Source organism: Sesamum indicum, linkage group LG10, assembly GCF_026168435.1.
Source record: "Sesamum indicum cultivar Baizhima isolate 11 linkage group LG10, ASM2616843v1, whole genome shotgun sequence".
In the NCBI taxonomy this organism is placed as follows: Eukaryota; Viridiplantae; Streptophyta; class Magnoliopsida; order Lamiales; family Pedaliaceae; genus Sesamum; species Sesamum indicum.
Genome location: NC_142666.1, coordinates 6999252 through 7016090, shown reverse-complemented (window position 1 = coordinate 7016090; position 16839 = coordinate 6999252). Strand labels below are relative to the sequence as shown.

The window sequence follows — 16839 nt, the reverse complement described above, 5'->3', positions numbered from 1 at the left end:
AGCACTGATGATGGTTGAAAATGCGGATGTTCTGCAATGGCCAAGGCACACTAGGTATACCCCCTCTAAAAAAATTTCTAACAAATATTGCAGATTCCATCGTGAGAGGGGGCACAACACGGAAGAATGCTTCCAACTCAAGGACGAAATAGAGAGGTTGGTGAGACAGGGAAATTTCCGAGATAGGGTCACCCCAAATTGCAAGGTCAATAAGGAGGCAAGGAGGAGTAGGTAGAGAAGTCGGGATCGAAATCCTGGTCTGTCGAGAATGGATAAAGCCCCACCCAGCGGAAACAATGCACCAACCAAAGGAGTGATCTACACTATTGTAGGGGGCTCGAGCTCGGGTGATTCGAGCAGGACCAGAAAGAGGTGCGCTAGAACCATGAGCTGGAGCAGAGGAAGAGAGTTCATCCTAAAAGTTGAGGAGGAAGAAGCTATTTCCTTTGATAGTTCAGACAGACCGAAAGAGAGTGGAGACATGAACGACCCGATGGTCATCAAGCTAGATATCGTGAATTTTATTGTTCATAAAGTGCTGATCGACAGTGGGAGCTCAACAGACATCATATTTAAAAGTGTGGTTGATAAAATGGGGTTAGAGAATGCCCGCCTCGAACCAGTGAAGACCCCTTTGGTGGGATTTGGAGGAAGTGAGGTAGCATCGCTAGGCACGATCGAGTTGCCAGTATCAATGGGTGAAGCGCCTAGGCGAAAGACGTTGATAGTGAAGTTCTTAGTGGTTGATACCCCGTTCGCGTACAATGTGATTTTAAGATCAGGCTTAAATTTGTTCAGAGCCGTCATCTCCACTTATTTCATGAAAATGAAATTCCCAACAGAGAATGGGACAGGAGAAGTCACTAGCGACCTGAGGGAGGCTCGTAAATGTTACAACCTAACACTGAAGGGGGAGCCCAAACAAAAGAAAATGAGAATCAAGGAAGATGCTGAGCCTCGGCCTTATGAAGCAGAACATTTAAAACCCAGCGATGAGTACAAGGTAGTACAGCTCGTACCAGATGAGCCAGACAAAACTACCAGGATAGGAGCGAACATGAAGGAAAGGGAGATGGCCATGATTGAGTTTTTAAGAAGTTACGTTGACATGTTCGCCTGGAGCCCGTTAGACTTTACGGGGATCAACCCTGAGGTCATTGTGCACAGACTGAACGTCGATCCAATGGCCCGACCGATACAGCAGAGGAAGAGGTCATTTGGTAGTGATAAGAATGAGGTCATCAAGCAGGAGGTTGACAAACTACTTAAAGTCGGGTATGTATCTGAGATCCAATACACTAATTGGCTTTCTAACGTAGTGCTTGTCCCCAAATCCTCCGGGAAATGGCGCATGTGTGTCGATTTCACAGATCTGAATAAAGCTTGCCCGAAGGATCCTTACCCCTTGCCAAGGATCGATGTCATGGTAGACTCAACGGCGGGGTTCGAAATATTTTCGATGATGGACGCCTATCAGGGGCATTATCAGATTCGCATGGCTGAAGAAAACAGAGATCAGACCTCGTTCATCACTGACAAGGGGATCTATTGCTACAACATGATGCCATTCGGTCTGAAGAATGCGGGCGCAACATACTAATGACTGGTAAACAGGATGTTTGGCGACCTCTTGGGAAAGACAATGGAAGTATACGTTGATGATATGCTGGTCAAGAGCAGGAGGTCGCAGGAGCATCTAGTACCTCGCGCAAGCATTCAGTATGATGAGGTCATATGGAATGAAGTTGAATCCGGATAAGTGCACTTTTGGAGTAGGAGGTGGAAAATTCTTGGGGTATATGATTAGCGAACGGGGAATTGAAGCGAATCCCGAGAAGATCCAGGCTATCCTAAACTTACGACCCCCATCCACGATAAAAGATGTACAAAAACTGACGGGGAAGATTGCTTCACTGAGTAGATTCATCTCGTGATCTGCGAATAAGAGCCTCCTTTCTTCAAGGTTTTGCGAAGGACCAAGAACTTTGAATGGAGTGGCGAATGTGATAAGGCGTTGCAAGAATTGAAAGAGTATCTAACAAAGCCCCCTTTGCTCTCAAATCCGAAGGAAGGGGAGACGCTGTTTTTGTATTTGGGAGTATCTGAGAATGCGGTCAGCTCAGTGTTGGTGAGAGAAGAAGGAAACAATCAAAACCCGATCTATTATGTTAGCAAGATGCTTCAGGGCGCTGAGTCAAGATATTCTGAGATGGAGAAGCTAGCCCTTGCTTTAGTTGTCACAGCTCGAAAATTGCGACCTTACTTCCAATCGCATAAAGTGGTGGTGCTGACGAATCACCCCCTCAAACACGTGATGTCGCGACCCGAGGCCTCCGGGAGACTAATTGAATGGGCCGTGGAATGGGGCCAATATGATGTAGATTACCAACCCAGGACCGCGCAGAAAGCGCAAGTGCTGGCGGACTTTGTGATAGAGTTCTCCAGCGATCCCAAGTCACCTTTGGCTGCTGAAGAACAAATTTCGAAATGGATGCTGCACGTGGACGGTTCCTCAAACGCTAACAATGGAGGAGCGGGCATATTGATCCAAGGGCCCAAGGGAGTTGAGATCGAGGTAGCAGCTGAGGCGGAATATGAAGCGCTCATCTTGGGGTTAGAACTCGCCTACGAAGCTGGAACCAGAGACCTGGAGGTTTTCACAGATTCCCAGTTAATTGCTTTACAAATTGAGGGAACGTATGAGACATGGGAAAGGACGATGACATCGTACAAGGAAATCGTTCAGCAATTAATGAGCAGATTTGAGAAATGTTCTGTTTTGCAGGTACCTAGAACAGAAAATGACAAGGCGGACACCTTATCCAAATTTGGAGCTGCAATGGACGGGATTAGAGATTGCAAGATTACAGCCTTGGTCCGTGAGCGATCAGCTCTCTCGAGCAGAGGAGGTACAGGTGGTCTTTGAAGCTGAGTCGTGGAAGGATGAAATTGTCAAGTACCTTGAGGACGGCACCTTGCCCGCCGATCCCGTTGCTGCGAAAAGAGTAAAGTTTCGAGCTGCTCGGTTCACCATGCTATCAGGTCAACTCTACAAGCGAATAGTGGATGAGCCCCTCTTAAAATGTTTAGACAAGGAGAGAGCCCTTTACGTGATGCGCGAGATCCACGAAGGAAGCTGCGGGAACCATTCTGGTGCGAGGTCGCTAGCACAAAAGATCACGCGGCAAGGATACTTTTGGCCGACCCTGGTCAAAGACTCTAGAGACTTGGTAAGAAAATGTGAAAGTTGCCAAAGATACGCGTCCCTGATACACCAACCTGCGACCCCGATTGAGCCATCAGAATAGCGTGTCCGTTCAACTAGTGGGGAATTGACATTGTTGGACCTTTTCCCCCCACTCAAGCTCAGAAGAAATTCATCATTGTGGCGGTAGAATACTTCTCCAAGTGGGTCAAAGCGAAGGCCGTGGCCAAGATATCCGAAAAGGAAGTCATTAACTTCATTTGGAAGAACATCATTTGCAGGTTTGGAATACCTAGAGTTCTAATATCTGACAATGGCACCCAGTTTCAGGGAAGGAAGATTACAGAATGGTGCAAGGAACTCAAGATCGCGCAACATTTTACAGCGGTCGCGAACCCACAAGCGAACGGACAAACAGAAGTGACTAACAGGACGATCTTGCAGCACCTGAAGACGCGCCTCGAGAACAAAGGATCGTGGGTTGACGAGCTGCCTGGAGTTCTGTGGGCTTACCGCACAACTCCACGATCCGCCTCGGGCGAAACCCCCTTCTGCTTGGTGTACGGAACAGAAGCTATTATCCTGGCAGAAATCGGAGAGGAGTCCCAAAGAGTCGCATTATATGACCCTGAAAGCAACCAAAACGAGCGAAGTTTCGATCTCACCGTGATCAAGGAGAAGAGGGATGCGGCACATGCCCGAATCCTGCACCATAAAGGGTTGATGATGAAGAGCCACGACCGCAAAATTTGACCACAATAGCTTCAGGTGGGAGATCTCGTGCTGAAGAAAGTAGAAGCCTCCAAACATGTGGGTAAGACATGTGGGTAAGCCATGGGAGGGGCCGTACAAGGTAATCGAGATCAGGAAAAAAGGTACGTATAGGCTGCAAGATATGTAGGGACGAAATCTGCCGCGCCCATGGAACATACAGAATCTAAAGAAGTTTTGCGCATGAGCATGGGAGTTCGCATCATGGTGCCTGTGAAAGGCCGTCAACTAGCTGGAGGACGCTTATTCTGGTGCCTGCGAAAGGCCATCAACCGTGGAGAGATCGCATTATGGTGCTTGTGAAAGGCCATCAACTGCGACAAGATCGCATTTTGGGTGCCTGTGAAAGGCCATCAACTAGCTGGAGATCGCTCATTTATGGAGCCTGTGAAAGGCCGACAATTACGAAAACTACATTCAAGGTTAGGAAGGTCGCGTTCTTTGTATTAGAGAACAGTCATTAATGCATAGGTTAACACCGGAAAGTACTCGTACAAACTATAAATCTTCTTGAGCAATGTTAATGCCAATCTACCTTTTCATGTGACATTGCTTTGTTTCGAATGTTAATTTTGTGTTTATCCTTAAAATATTACCAAATTCCTCAAAACGCGACACGCCAACTGAAAAAGAGGCACCCAACTACGCGCGAATTGAAAAGGACGCGTTCAACTCGTGCGATCTGAAAAAGATGCACTCTTCGTGCCAACTGAAAAAGAGGTACCCAACTACGCGCGAACTGTAAAAGATGCGTTCAACTCGTGCGATCTGAAAAAGATGCACTCTTCGTGCCAACTGAAAAAGAGGCACCCAACTACGCGCGAACTGAAAAAGATGCGCTCAACTCGTGCAATCTGAAAAAGATGCACTCTTCGTGCCAACTGAAAAAGAGGCACCCAACTACACGCGAACTGAAAAAGACGCGTTCAACTCGTGCAATCTGAAGAAGATGCACTCTTCGTGCCAAATGAAAAAGAGGCACCCAACTACACGCGAGCTGAAAAAGACGTGTTCAACTCGCGCGATCTGAAGAAGATGCACTCTTCGTGCCAAATGAAAAAGAGGCACCCAACTACACGCGAACTGAAAAAGACGTGTTCAACTCGCGCGATCTGAAAAAGATGCATTCCACAATTAAAAAAGGAGAGATCAAATAAACTGAGATAGAAGGGGGCGAATGTACGTGCTGCCAAAAGATTTGTTTTTTTCATTGATGAGGCATCATTTACAGAGCCATATCAAAAATTCGGACCCTTCAATATCAAAAAATTACAATCCAAGCAAACCATCAATGGAAGGAATTGTTCAAACAAAGCCAAGATTCTATTACAAAAAGTTTAAGACCAGATCACATCAAGCATCAGCCTCAGCTTCCAGCTCTTCCCTCAAAGCAGCGAACTCATCATCCTTAAGGTCGGGCTCAGCAGGATAGGGTTGGAGATCTCCATCAAGCGTGATGTCCAGCTGACCGCGGTCCAATGACTCTTGAAAGCTGCCACATTTTTCGATTTGGGCCTCACACGTCTTGTAACCTTTGGCGAAAGAGTCAGCAGATTTGATCTCTACAGCGGTCACGAAAGTGTCCGTCTTCAAGAAATCGCGAACTGTGGACATTCGAGAGCTGGCCAAGATTTGATGATATTCTTCTACAGTGATGCGACCAGCTTGGCCTTCCTCCAACCCCCGCTTGTGGCCTTCTACCAGGCCGACCTCCCTCCCAGCATCGAATCTTTCTTTCTTCCCATCGGCGAGTGCGACCTCTTTAGCCTTCTCCGCTTCTGCGAGTTGGCTCTTCAGCCCTCGGATCTCCTCAAGCAGAATCTGCATTTCGTCAGCGTGTTTCAGATCCATTCTATCCCGCTCTGCCAGCTGGGCCTGAAGATCCTACACCTTCCTATCGGATAATATGAAACTTCTCCGATAGTTGGTGCATTTCATGGATAAGCTTCGAAAGAAGATTAATGCCTGCGATATCGAATGAAACCAGTTAGAAACCAAACGCTGGAGCAACGATCAGCAAATAAGAGAATACCTGCAGTTGAGCATGGACCCCATATTCCTCGACTCTAACGGGGTTGTTCGCTACTAAGGAGCTTTGGTCGCGAAGTGAGGTGAATGAGTCATAGAGATCGAAGGATTCACCCCCCGCTTCAGAAAAGAGCATCGAGCTGGAAGAGTTGTCCCACCTTGGAGACGCTCGATCTCCCTGGGACTGACCGCCTCTCAAGGCTTCCCTACTCTCTTCCCAGCACAAAGCGAGGTGAGCTAACCTCAAGAGCCTTTCTCGTTCCTCGGCTTGGCTGGTCTTCTCTGCGGCTTAATTACCCTCCTGCTCAACAATTTCGAACGGTGGGGCTTAGATTTCGAAGAGCCAGAGGGTTCTACTAGCTCTTTCTCCTTTGCCTCATCCCCGTGCACGTGCTTGTGCGAAGCCCGTTTCCATTTTTTAGATCTGTCCCCGCTGTCGGGATAGCATCTCTCCGGCTCGGCCTCCTGATCGCCACTCAGGTCATCTAAGTTCAACTCCAAATCCGAGGAGTTATAGCCGTGTAGAGGGGCAGAAGGAGTTTCTTCGCTGTCGACCTGAATGTGATGATGGTCAGCGGGGCTCGCAGGCGCAGGGGCCCGCGAAGGGGAAGGAACAGGCGAGCTCGAAGGGGGATCAGCAGGAGGAGCGATCTGCTTCCCCTTCCTCAATTTGTTCACGGTCGCCTTCAGCCGCATGGCATTGCGAGAACTCATGATTAAACTATCTGCAAAATAGAGGGGGGTGAGCGAACTCGAACAAGAACAACAAGGAGCATATGTTACAAGAAAAAGTAGATCACCTAAAGACTCTTCAATGTGGAGGGGCGCTGGAGATAGCCCAGACAATCGCAAAACCTTCTCAGAGAGAAGCTTCTTGGGGTCGTACTTATAGACTGTTAAACTGTTTATTTGATCGCCCTCCAGCCCCCCTCCACTTGTCTTGGGAACAGGTTTATACTCACTCCATTCCGTTTTAAAGAGCCAGATACCCCTGGGAGGTTGAACAAAAATATAACGATCTAACCAGGCCCCTACGTTCGACTTTAAAGTGCTCAGATATCTACAATCGGACTTGGGAAAAAGGTAAAAGAAACCTCTATCACCAGATCGTTTGGAGGTGGTGAAAGAGTATAAACTCCAAAAGTTGTCAAAACTGGGTTCTATGTCAAAATATTGCATTATTACAATGAAAAGAGCAATATGAGTTATGGAGTTGGGAGAAATCTGCATAGGGCATGTCTCCAATTTATTCAAAATTGCGGCTAGGGAACCTCAGCCCGGCATCAAAATGCTTGATAGAAAAGGCACAAAAACCAGAAGGAGGACGATGCATGCGATCGAAAGCCCTAGGAATGATAATCTCGTACTCGGGGGGTATGAAATATTTTTCCCTGATCTTGCGAATGGGGGTCCTAACAATGCTGACTACCCCCTCCCATGGATTCCTAGCGAGCCTATCTTGGAATTTCTCAAGGGTAGAAGGCCCAGCTTGTTTATCAGAAGGGTTTTTGGACGTTTGAAATTTTTTGTTTCTCTTAGGGGAAGTAGAGAAAGAACCGTGTGCAGACCCAGAAGAGGTTGCAGACGACCCTGAGCCAGAACTCGAACCGAAATTCGAAGAAGAGCAAGAAGACATCGTACCTTAAGAACAGGATGGCTTTGGAAGCTGCAGGTCGAACGCGAACTTGGAATTATAAGATCTGGTCGCTAAAAGCTTATATGTGGGGTAGAGAAGAGCATTTGAACGAGGGAGGTATTTATAGACTCATCCCTCTGGAGAAACGCACCGCAGACCAGGCCACAAGATGATGCCACGTGTCAACCAGGGATGCGGGATCGATGGATGCGACTGTTCGACTTCTTCAAAAGCAATATATTGCACTTTGAATAAGTGAGGGAGTAATGATAGGTATCCACTACAATATACTTGAAATGACAGAAATAACCTTCATTAAGGGTATTAAGGTCCTTTCGCTAGAGGATCCGCGCCTCTTCTAACGGGCGGATCGCAGAGGACCCGACCCGGTTCGAACAACAGCCTTGAAGACCCGGACAATTACAGCCGTCCGATCTGGACGCGAGCCAGTAGGATAAGGCCACGTGGCCCAGTCAACAGTATTCAGCTGTGCTCTACAAATAGACCCAAAATGCCGTAATTGAGGTAACTGTTCTGCATTTATTGTGACAAAACTTTGAGATCGCACACTTTTCTCTCGATCAACCAAACTTGAGCGTCGGAGGGTCATTGTAGGGGACGTGCCCGACGAGCTCACTGTTCTTGTCTTATTCTCAGGGAACCGAAAATCTGATCTCGGAGGAGTTAGCCATCTTTGACGAGTTCGTGTCTCGGGATCGCTGAATTCGAGCCGGATCAATAGTAAAGAAAAATTTCGCCCAAATTTAATACGGTCGAATCAAATTTAAAAAAAAGTGATACACTTACTCTATGATTAATCATTCTTTTGAACTGAACACCAATTACATAACAAGTGTATTGCACTTGCTATGTAATCGGTTTAAGTTTAACCGAACCAAATCAAAACAAAAATTTCCCTTATAGCAACACATTTTTTTACAACATAATCTTTTAATTTTATGCTTTCTTATCATGTATTCATAATGTCTCGTCATATTATTTATATACACAATGTTTTTGGTATGTCGTTTTATTTATTTTTGAAATTATTTACATTTTTTTTTTCGTTCTTTCAACCTTTAACTCTCTCTTTCTTTCCCTCTTTTTTTCCATTATTCTTTTATTGACTTTCCATAATTTTTATGATTTTATTACTTTTTATTTACTTAACTAATATACATATTCTAAAATTAATAATAACTATATATTATTTAAAATTTAAATTAATTGCATCCAACACTACCAGATGTGCCAAATTAGTAATTCATAATTATTCTCTGGCATAATTCATCAGTCCACCGCTGCTACTAAACATTCTTCCTAAATTCTCCAAAGCACATAATTGAGGGTTAATTACCGAATTATGTCTATTTTTATATTTTAGCATTTAAATCCTTTTTATGTGTCAACTTATTATTTTAATCTTGCAAAATTTGTACTTTATCATATGATTATCATTTTTTTTGTTGATTTTTTTGCCGAAAAATCATCACATGTTGTGCATATGTGATAAAAATTACATTATACAGTAAAGCCTCTATAAATTAATACTCTATAAATTAATAAACTCTCTAAAATAATAAAATCTTCCGGTCCCGACTTGGGCCTTTGTAAAAAATCATCAAATTCGATAAGATAATAAAATAATAATTTTTTAGAAAATTTCTTTATAAATATTAGGTCCCATTAAAACTATAAATTAATAATTCATAAATATTAAGGTAATTTACTAAAATATGAAGTCTATAATGCTTTACGCATTTGATCATTCATGGATGATTTTGCTATGCCTTTTAGATGATGAGACATGGTTGGGTGTTATAAATTATTTTATTATCCTATAGAGATTTATGTAATATATGTTTCATTCATCATGCATGAATATATTTAATTGGTTATAATAGTTATTTAAGTGCAACGAATTACTGTAAACATGTATATTTAAGTAATTTCAATGAATTGATACATGTGTCTATGAATATAATAGTTAATTGTATACAATAAATTGATATTATACATGAATATATTTAATTAGTTATAAAAAATTGATTGATGCATGAATATAATCAATGAAACATATATGAATTCATTTATTTTCAATACATATGTACTAAATTTGCTGAATTTAAAAGGTCTCTCTTTTAATTAATAAAATATTAATTTATCGATAAATTAATATCTCTCTAAATTAATAAAATTTCATGGTCCCAAGGTTATTAATTTATAGAGGTTTTACTGTATAACCTTTAAATATCATATGTATAATGTATTAATGTTTTTAGACAAAAAACTTGGTAAAAAAATAATTATAAATGACAAATTACAAAATTTCGTAAAACTAAAATAATAAATCAATACACAAAAATTTAAATATAAAAAATGTAAAAATAATTATAATTTAGATAACAAAATGTAATTAGCCATATAATTAATAGCACACAACGGGTTGAAGCATAGGCTTTTTAGAACACTTATTACGAACTCAACATATCATTCAAACTGAAATACACATTTCCTCAGCTCATTACATGCAAATAGGACACGACTCTGATAAATGATAATTTGGTCAACCAGAGATGTCAATGGCCTTCACCTCTGGCTTCTTCACCTCCTCCTTGGGCACCGAGACTGTCAGCACCCCATTCTCCATTGCCGCCTTCACCTGATCCAATTTGGCATTTTCCGGCAGCCTAAAGCGGCGGAGGAACTTGCCGCTGCTCCTCTCCACACGGTGCCATTTGTCGTTCTTCTCCTCGTGCTCTTTGCTTCTCTCCCCGCTTATCTGCAGAATTGTGCCATCCTCAACCTCCACCTTAACTTCTTCTTTCTTCAACCCAGGAACATCCACCTTGAATACATGGGCTTCCGGCGTCTCTTTCCAGTCGATGCGGGGGTTGGCGATGGCTGTGGTTTCTCGGGCGGAGGAGGTGGAGAAGGGGAAGCCCTCAAAGGGATCCCAGATATCCAACGACATTGGATCGAAGACGTTGCTCCGGCGGTTGCCAAAGAAGCTTGGAATCAGAGACATTTTGGCTTACTGAAAATAGAAATGGATGGTTTTGAAAATTTGGTTGATAGCTTTCTGTAGGTAAGACCACTCTGATGCTTCCTGCCTGCAGAATGTGGACTATTTATAGTCGTGCGCAGACGATTCTCGCGCTTTCAGTTAAGTTCTAAGATATTCACGCTTTCAGCACTTCTACTTTACACCAGCTTCCAGAGAAATATTGTTCGTTCCAGAAGCCTCTATATCCTTCTTTATGGATTTTATTTTTGTTTTTTAATTTTTTGAGACGGAATATGAGACAGTAGCATTTTAGGAAAGGATAATTATAGTTTATAAATTAATAATATCTGAACTACGTAATTTTATTAATTTAAAAAAGTATCAATTAAATCGATAAATTATAATTTATTAATTTGAAGATATTTTTTTGGATTTAAAACTTTTTTTCTTTTTTTTGGTTTTCTTTTTAGAGAACAGTAACTTTCATAGATAACCAAAAACGCAAAAATAGAATTCAAATGTGCACTGGTAGCAGATAAACAAATAATAAAAGGTCATTATACATAGTACTTAGTACTAGTTAAAATTTAATGCAGGTTCAGGTATAGTAAGGAAATCAACCACTATATAAGCAATATTATGTTAGGATAGATGATTAAAAAGCCAATTAGATTGGTTTGAGTGTATTCTATTCTAATAATTAATTGATATTATGTAATATTATTTAAGTGAATAAAATGAGTATTTGCATATTGGTATTTACAATTAGATTGGTTTTATTCTGTCCGTTCTTGTTCGAGCCGTGATCAAGTTGCTGACTTGTTTACTAAATCTCTTCCCAAGCTCTCCTTTTCTGGTCTTCTAGGCAAGTTGGGCTTGTTTGTGGTCGCCCCAAGTCCCACTTGTGGGGGGGGGGGGTGTTGGGAGTTCTCGGATGGAAGATGCCAACATTGCATCCAAGGCTGGCATTGGTTGATCACAGACAAAACAGAGGGACAAAACAGAGAAGCAGAGCTCCCTTACGAAAATGCGCATTTGTGGAATGGAAACACGATTTCTCTTGTCTTATTAGTTTTACATTTTTATTAGATAGTTGGTTAATTGGTCTTGGGTTTGTTATTTTGTTATCAGTCATCTCTTTCCCCAGATTTAACAGAGAACACTGTACAACAATTGTGATATGAAAAATTGGCCAAAGTTATGCCTCTACAATGGCAGCTAATCAAATTCTCCATTGATTTTCCTTTTCTACATTTTCCTATTTCTTTGAGATTATTTGCTGTCTTGATGTTTGCTAATTCGTGTCATCCTATGATGGACAACAATAGTGAAGTGAATTAGAGCATGGATGTGAGTATAATCACGGCATCTCTATCTCCATTTTGGCTGATCTCTTTTGGCAGACGCCGGTAAATGTTTGAGTGGCTTATATCTCAATCTCTGTAGTTGATAGGTATCCACTACAATCTACTATGAAATGGCAGAAATAACCTTCATTAAGGGTATTAAGGTCCTTTCGCTAGAGGATCCGCGCCTCTTCTAATGGGCGGGTCGCAGAGGACCCGATCCGGTTCGAACAACAGCCTTGAAGACCCGGACAATCACAGCCGTCCGATCGGGACGCGAGCCAGTAGGATAAAGCCACGTGGCCTAGTCAACAGTATCCAGCTGTGCTCTATAAATAGACCCAAAATGCCATAATTGAGGTAACTGTTCTACATTTATTGTGACCGAACCTTGAGATCGCACACTTTTCTCTCGATCAACCTAACTTGAGCGTCAGAGGGTCATTGTCGGGGACGTGCCCGACGAGCTCACTGTTCTTGTCTCATTCTCAGGGAACCCAAAATCTGATCTCGGAGGAGTTAGCCATCTTTGACGAGTTCGTGTCTCGGGATCGCTGAATTCGAGCCGGATCAGTTGGCGCCGTCTGTGGGAACATCTGAGAATTATTGTCATGGAAGGTTCGTCGAGAAGAAACGTCGGGGAAGAAGAGACACCTAGGAAAGGAGGACCTATGGTATATATAATGAAAGATGACTTGCAAAGAATGATAGAAAAAGCTAGTCGGAACGCAATCGTAGAATACGAAACGAGGACCGCCACCCCTATGGTCAAAGAAACTGCTAAGAGACAATTATTCCAGACCGCCGAACTTCGTGGGGAATCAAGAGAGCAGAGCGAACCGGAGCAATGGAGTAAGAGACCAGCAATATCGGAAGCAGGTTCCAGTAGTCATATTCAGGCAAAGAAGCAGGAGCCCGTTATATCGAGAGCAGAGGTGGACAGCGTAGGAAGGCAGATCGAGCTGCTAAACAAACAGATCGATGAGTTAAAGAAGCAAGGAGAGATAGTCTCGCATAACAAAAGTTCTCCCTTTGGCAACGATATCTTGATTCAAACAGTCGAACCAGGGTTTAGGGTACCCGACTTACAAAGGTACGATGGAATGAAGGACCCGCAGGAACATGTTGCCGCGTTCGAGATGGTGATGAATTTGTATGGACAGCCGGGTCCCATCATGGCAAATTTATTCGCGACCACGCTCACAGGGAAGGCACAAGAGTGATTCACAAACTTGCCCCGAGGAAGTATTGAATCATACGAGCAACTCATACAACAATTCAATTTCCATTTCGCGAGCAGGAGGAAACAGAAGAGGTCAGCGACCCACCTGTTCAACATTCGTCAGAGGGAGGATGAGACCTTGGAGGTGCAGGGGCATTCGTCAATCCATGAAAGCTAAATATCATCAATAAACACAATCACAAATTGATATAGGAATGGTTGTAACGTCTTGTTCATCAGAGCCATGAAAGCTGCAGGGGCATTCGTCAATCCAAATGGCATAACTATAAATTCGTAGTGGCCATACCTGGTCCTGAAAGCTTCTTTGGGATCGACTCTTCCTCAATCCGTAGTTGCCAATATCCTGACCTCAAATCAATTTTAGAGAACACAGTGGCACCCTTTAGCTGATCAAGCAGATCGTCAATTCGTGGCAGAGGATACTTGTTCTTGATTGTGATTCGGTTTAGCTGTCTATAATCAACACATAATCTCATACTCCCATCCTTCTTCTTTACAAACAGTACTGGTGCTCCCCACGGTGAAATACTAGGTCGGATGAACCCTTTATCCAATAGCTCTTCTAACTGCTTCTTCAACTCTTTCAATTCTGACGGAGCCATTCTATACGGTGCAATTGAAATAGGTGCCGCTCCAGGAATAGTATCTATTTCAAAGTCTACTTCTCGATGAGGTGGTAGTCCAGGTAATTCATCAGGAAAAACATCAGGAAATTCCTTCACCACTGGAACGTCTAATACACCCGAACTAACTTTCATGGTATCGTGCACACTAGCTAGGTATGCCTCACACCCTTCTTTAATTAGATTAAAAGCGGTCACAGCAGAAATTAAGCAGTTAGGTATCACTTTTCTTTCCCCCACTATAACCGTCTTCATCTGCCCATTGACTTCAACCATCACCTCTTTTGTTTGACAATCCACCAAAGCATGATTACTAGCTAACCAGTCCATCCCCAGAATGACATCAAACTCCCTAAGGTCTATTACAACCAGATCTGCATATAAAGTAACACCCTCCACCACTATTGGACAAGATCTCACCACCGTATTCACTAATACAAACCCACCAGCAGGCATAGAAACATGTAAATCATGTTCAAATGGTTCTATTTTAGCATGTACATGAGATGCAAAATCACGTGATATAAATGAACAAGTAGATCCTGGATCAATCAATACATGTGCACTAAAATCGCAAATAGGGAAGGAACCAGTGATAACCTCAGGTGCCGTAGGAGCTTGCTCTTTTGTGATTGCATACACCCTGGCTTGTGGTTGAGGCTGACTACTTTGTCCTATTGACGTCATGGAAAGATTCCCGCTACCTCGACCACCTCTACCTCGTCCTCTGCTCGTACCTGCCCGTTGTGAGTTTTCCCCCACATTGCTAAACTCTGAAGCCTGAGGTCTTCTGGAATTATCCCTCCATGTAGGACAGTCCCTGATAATGTGTCCTGGTTGATGGCAACGATAACATACAATTGGTTGAACTCCCCAACATTCACCAGTGTGTCTCCTACCGTAGTTAGCACAAGAGGGAATAGATCTTCCACTGAACGATCTGGCTGGACCTGGTCTTGCTCCAGATCTAACCGAAGTAGGCCCTCCTCTACTCGAAAATATTGAAGAAGACCTGCTAGTCTGACCTACTCCTCGGCCTCTAAACCAACCCCTTTGCGAACCAGAACCCCTAAAGTAAACTGCACCACTTTGTCCCGCTGTAGGATTCAGGTTACCTGTCAATTTCTTTCGTTTAGCTTCAGTTGAGCTCCTTTCAATGGATGTCTCTTCTGCCCTCAGTGCCGCTTCCAGCAGTGTACCATAACTTGGAGGTTTAATTGCTATCTTCTCGCGGATCTCAAGTCTCAATCCCCTTTCAAATCTGTCTCTTCTCAAATCATCGGTACTCACTTCTTCTGGGGCATATTTTGACAATCTCACAAATTGAAGTTCATATTCAGCAACAGATAACTCATTCTGCTTTAATTCCAGGAATTCAATTTTTTACGGTTTCTGTAGACTAGTGGAGTATATTTGTTAGCAAATTCTTTCAAAAAGTCATTCCACGTCAAAGTGGTTGGTCGGTTCCTGCTCCCTGGGACTGTTTCCCACCAATCTAAGGCATCTTTCTCCAGTAAGGACACTGCATACCTCAACTTTTGCTCAGATGTACACTCGATCCTGTCCAACACCCTTTCCGTGTTTCTCAGCCATTCCTCTGCTTCAGCAGGATCAGTTGTACCGGCAAATACCTTCCCCCCCTGTCTCCTTACTATTTCATAATTTTTGTCAATAACTGCATCATGTAGTTGTGATTGTGGCGATGGAGCCATCCTCTGTATCATTTCCATAAACTGTTGCATAAAAGGGTTTATTTCTGGTTGTGGAGCATTTCTATTTTGGGATTCTAACCCCTGATGTTCTGATCCTGAATCATGACCCTGCACAGACTCTATTGACTCAGCTGGGCCAGCAGCGTTTTCTCTTGACGCCTCCATCCTATATAAATTACACACATGTGAGTAGATTCCTAACATATACACCTTAAGTATAAAATAACATTTCATCTACTATCCCAAGGAAATCTAATCCCTGCTCTGATACCACCTAATGTAGCACCCCCTTCGCTACAAGGGCTATATCTACCCTAAACGTCATACTTATAGCAATCCCTGTGTTTATAAATATAAATGCACATAATAATTTAATCTATATGAATACGTAACCCCAACGTCATAACAACATAATCAACCCACAACATCATATATACAAATCAAACACCTCGAGTAGTCCACCACAGTTAATCTCACATTCTCTTTATACAAACAAAATAAGATTTGTACTCTAGCTGACAAAAAGGAGAAACAGCATACTGGCCCGACCTGACTGAGTATAGTGCGTAGACCTATTTTTCAACAGTCAGATATCTCAAAGTCTACTCCTGAAAGAAAATGTCAACAGAGGGATGAGCCTGCCACTCAGTAAGTAAATAATCAGCCCTATTTATATATGTACATCAAACACAGCCCAAACATGACAAGTAGGCAACATGCATGGATTACAGTCAATTTAACTCCAACATAATCAATTGTAGTACACCACATAGCTATCTCACAATAAAATAATCAATTAAACTTCTTTTTCCCTAGTTTGCTTACCAGAAGGTGATATCGTGTTTTTCCCGTCAACTCAATCTCACCGTCATATAAATTTAAGTGAATCCCCTTGACAGCCGGCTCATCAATCTCATTTCGCATCATAGCTCTTTCAATTCGCATCATAGCTCTTTTATTTCGCATCATAGCTCTTTTCACATCACATCTTTCTTTTTTCATATCGCATCAAAGCTCTTTTCATTTCATTTCTTTCTCATATCGCATCAAAGCTCTTTTCATTTCATTTCGCCTTATAGGCTTTTCAACACGTCAAGGGGTATTCACGCCTCAATTACATTCAATTTCCACCACTCCCTCATTTCCACATATCACCATTCTTGTAAGCAACTAGTAACGTAAAACAATATATCATTACATTCTCATTTTCAGACACCCACAACACAACATACAACAAACATGATATTCAACGTATTTTCTCATTCCAC

General features: G+C 42.7%; 3 protein-coding genes across 3 annotated transcripts; 1 reads left to right on the top strand and 2 right to left on the bottom strand.

Moving 5' to 3' along the window:
- The first annotated feature begins 268 nt into the window (after positions 1–268).
- LOC105172309 (uncharacterized) lies at positions 269–1600 on the top strand. The gene has a single exon (XM_011093693.2). It carries the CDS (start codon positions 269–271, stop codon positions 1598–1600), a length of 1332 nt encoding a protein of 443 aa, XP_011091995.2.
- An 8437-nt stretch (positions 1601–10037) lies between these two features.
- Positions 10038–10830, bottom strand: LOC105172271 (17.8 kDa class I heat shock protein-like). The gene has a single exon (XM_011093648.3). It carries the CDS (start codon positions 10666–10668, stop codon positions 10207–10209), a length of 462 nt encoding a protein of 153 aa, XP_011091950.1. The 5' UTR covers positions 10669–10830; the 3' UTR covers positions 10038–10206.
- A 2545-nt stretch (positions 10831–13375) lies between these two features.
- On the bottom strand, positions 13376–15571 carry LOC148786585 (uncharacterized). Its single transcript, XM_088886181.1, has 3 exons — positions 15247–15571; positions 13523–15154; positions 13376–13389 (listed from the first exon to the last, which is right to left on the bottom strand). Exons 1-3 carry the CDS (start codon positions 15569–15571, stop codon positions 13376–13378), a joined length of 1971 nt encoding a protein of 656 aa, XP_088742307.1.
- Positions 15572–16839: the final 1268 nt, after the last annotated feature.

Excerpts from the sequence above, each read along its gene's own strand:
- LOC105172309 (XM_011093693.2), top strand. The coding sequence starts at position 269 with ATGGATAAAGCCCCACCCAGCGGAAACAATGCACCAACCAAAGGAGTG.
- LOC148786585 (XM_088886181.1), bottom strand. The coding sequence starts at position 15,571 with ATGGCTCCATCGCCACAATCACAACTACATGATGCAGTTATTGACAAA. Across the intron at positions 15,155-15,246 it reads TCCACTAGTCTACAGAAACC|AAGAAGTGAGTACCGATGAT; the intron begins GTAAAAAATTGA and ends AATATGCCCCAG.
- LOC105172271 (XM_011093648.3), bottom strand. The coding sequence starts at position 10,668 with ATGTCTCTGATTCCAAGCTTCTTTGGCAACCGCCGGAGCAACGTCTTC.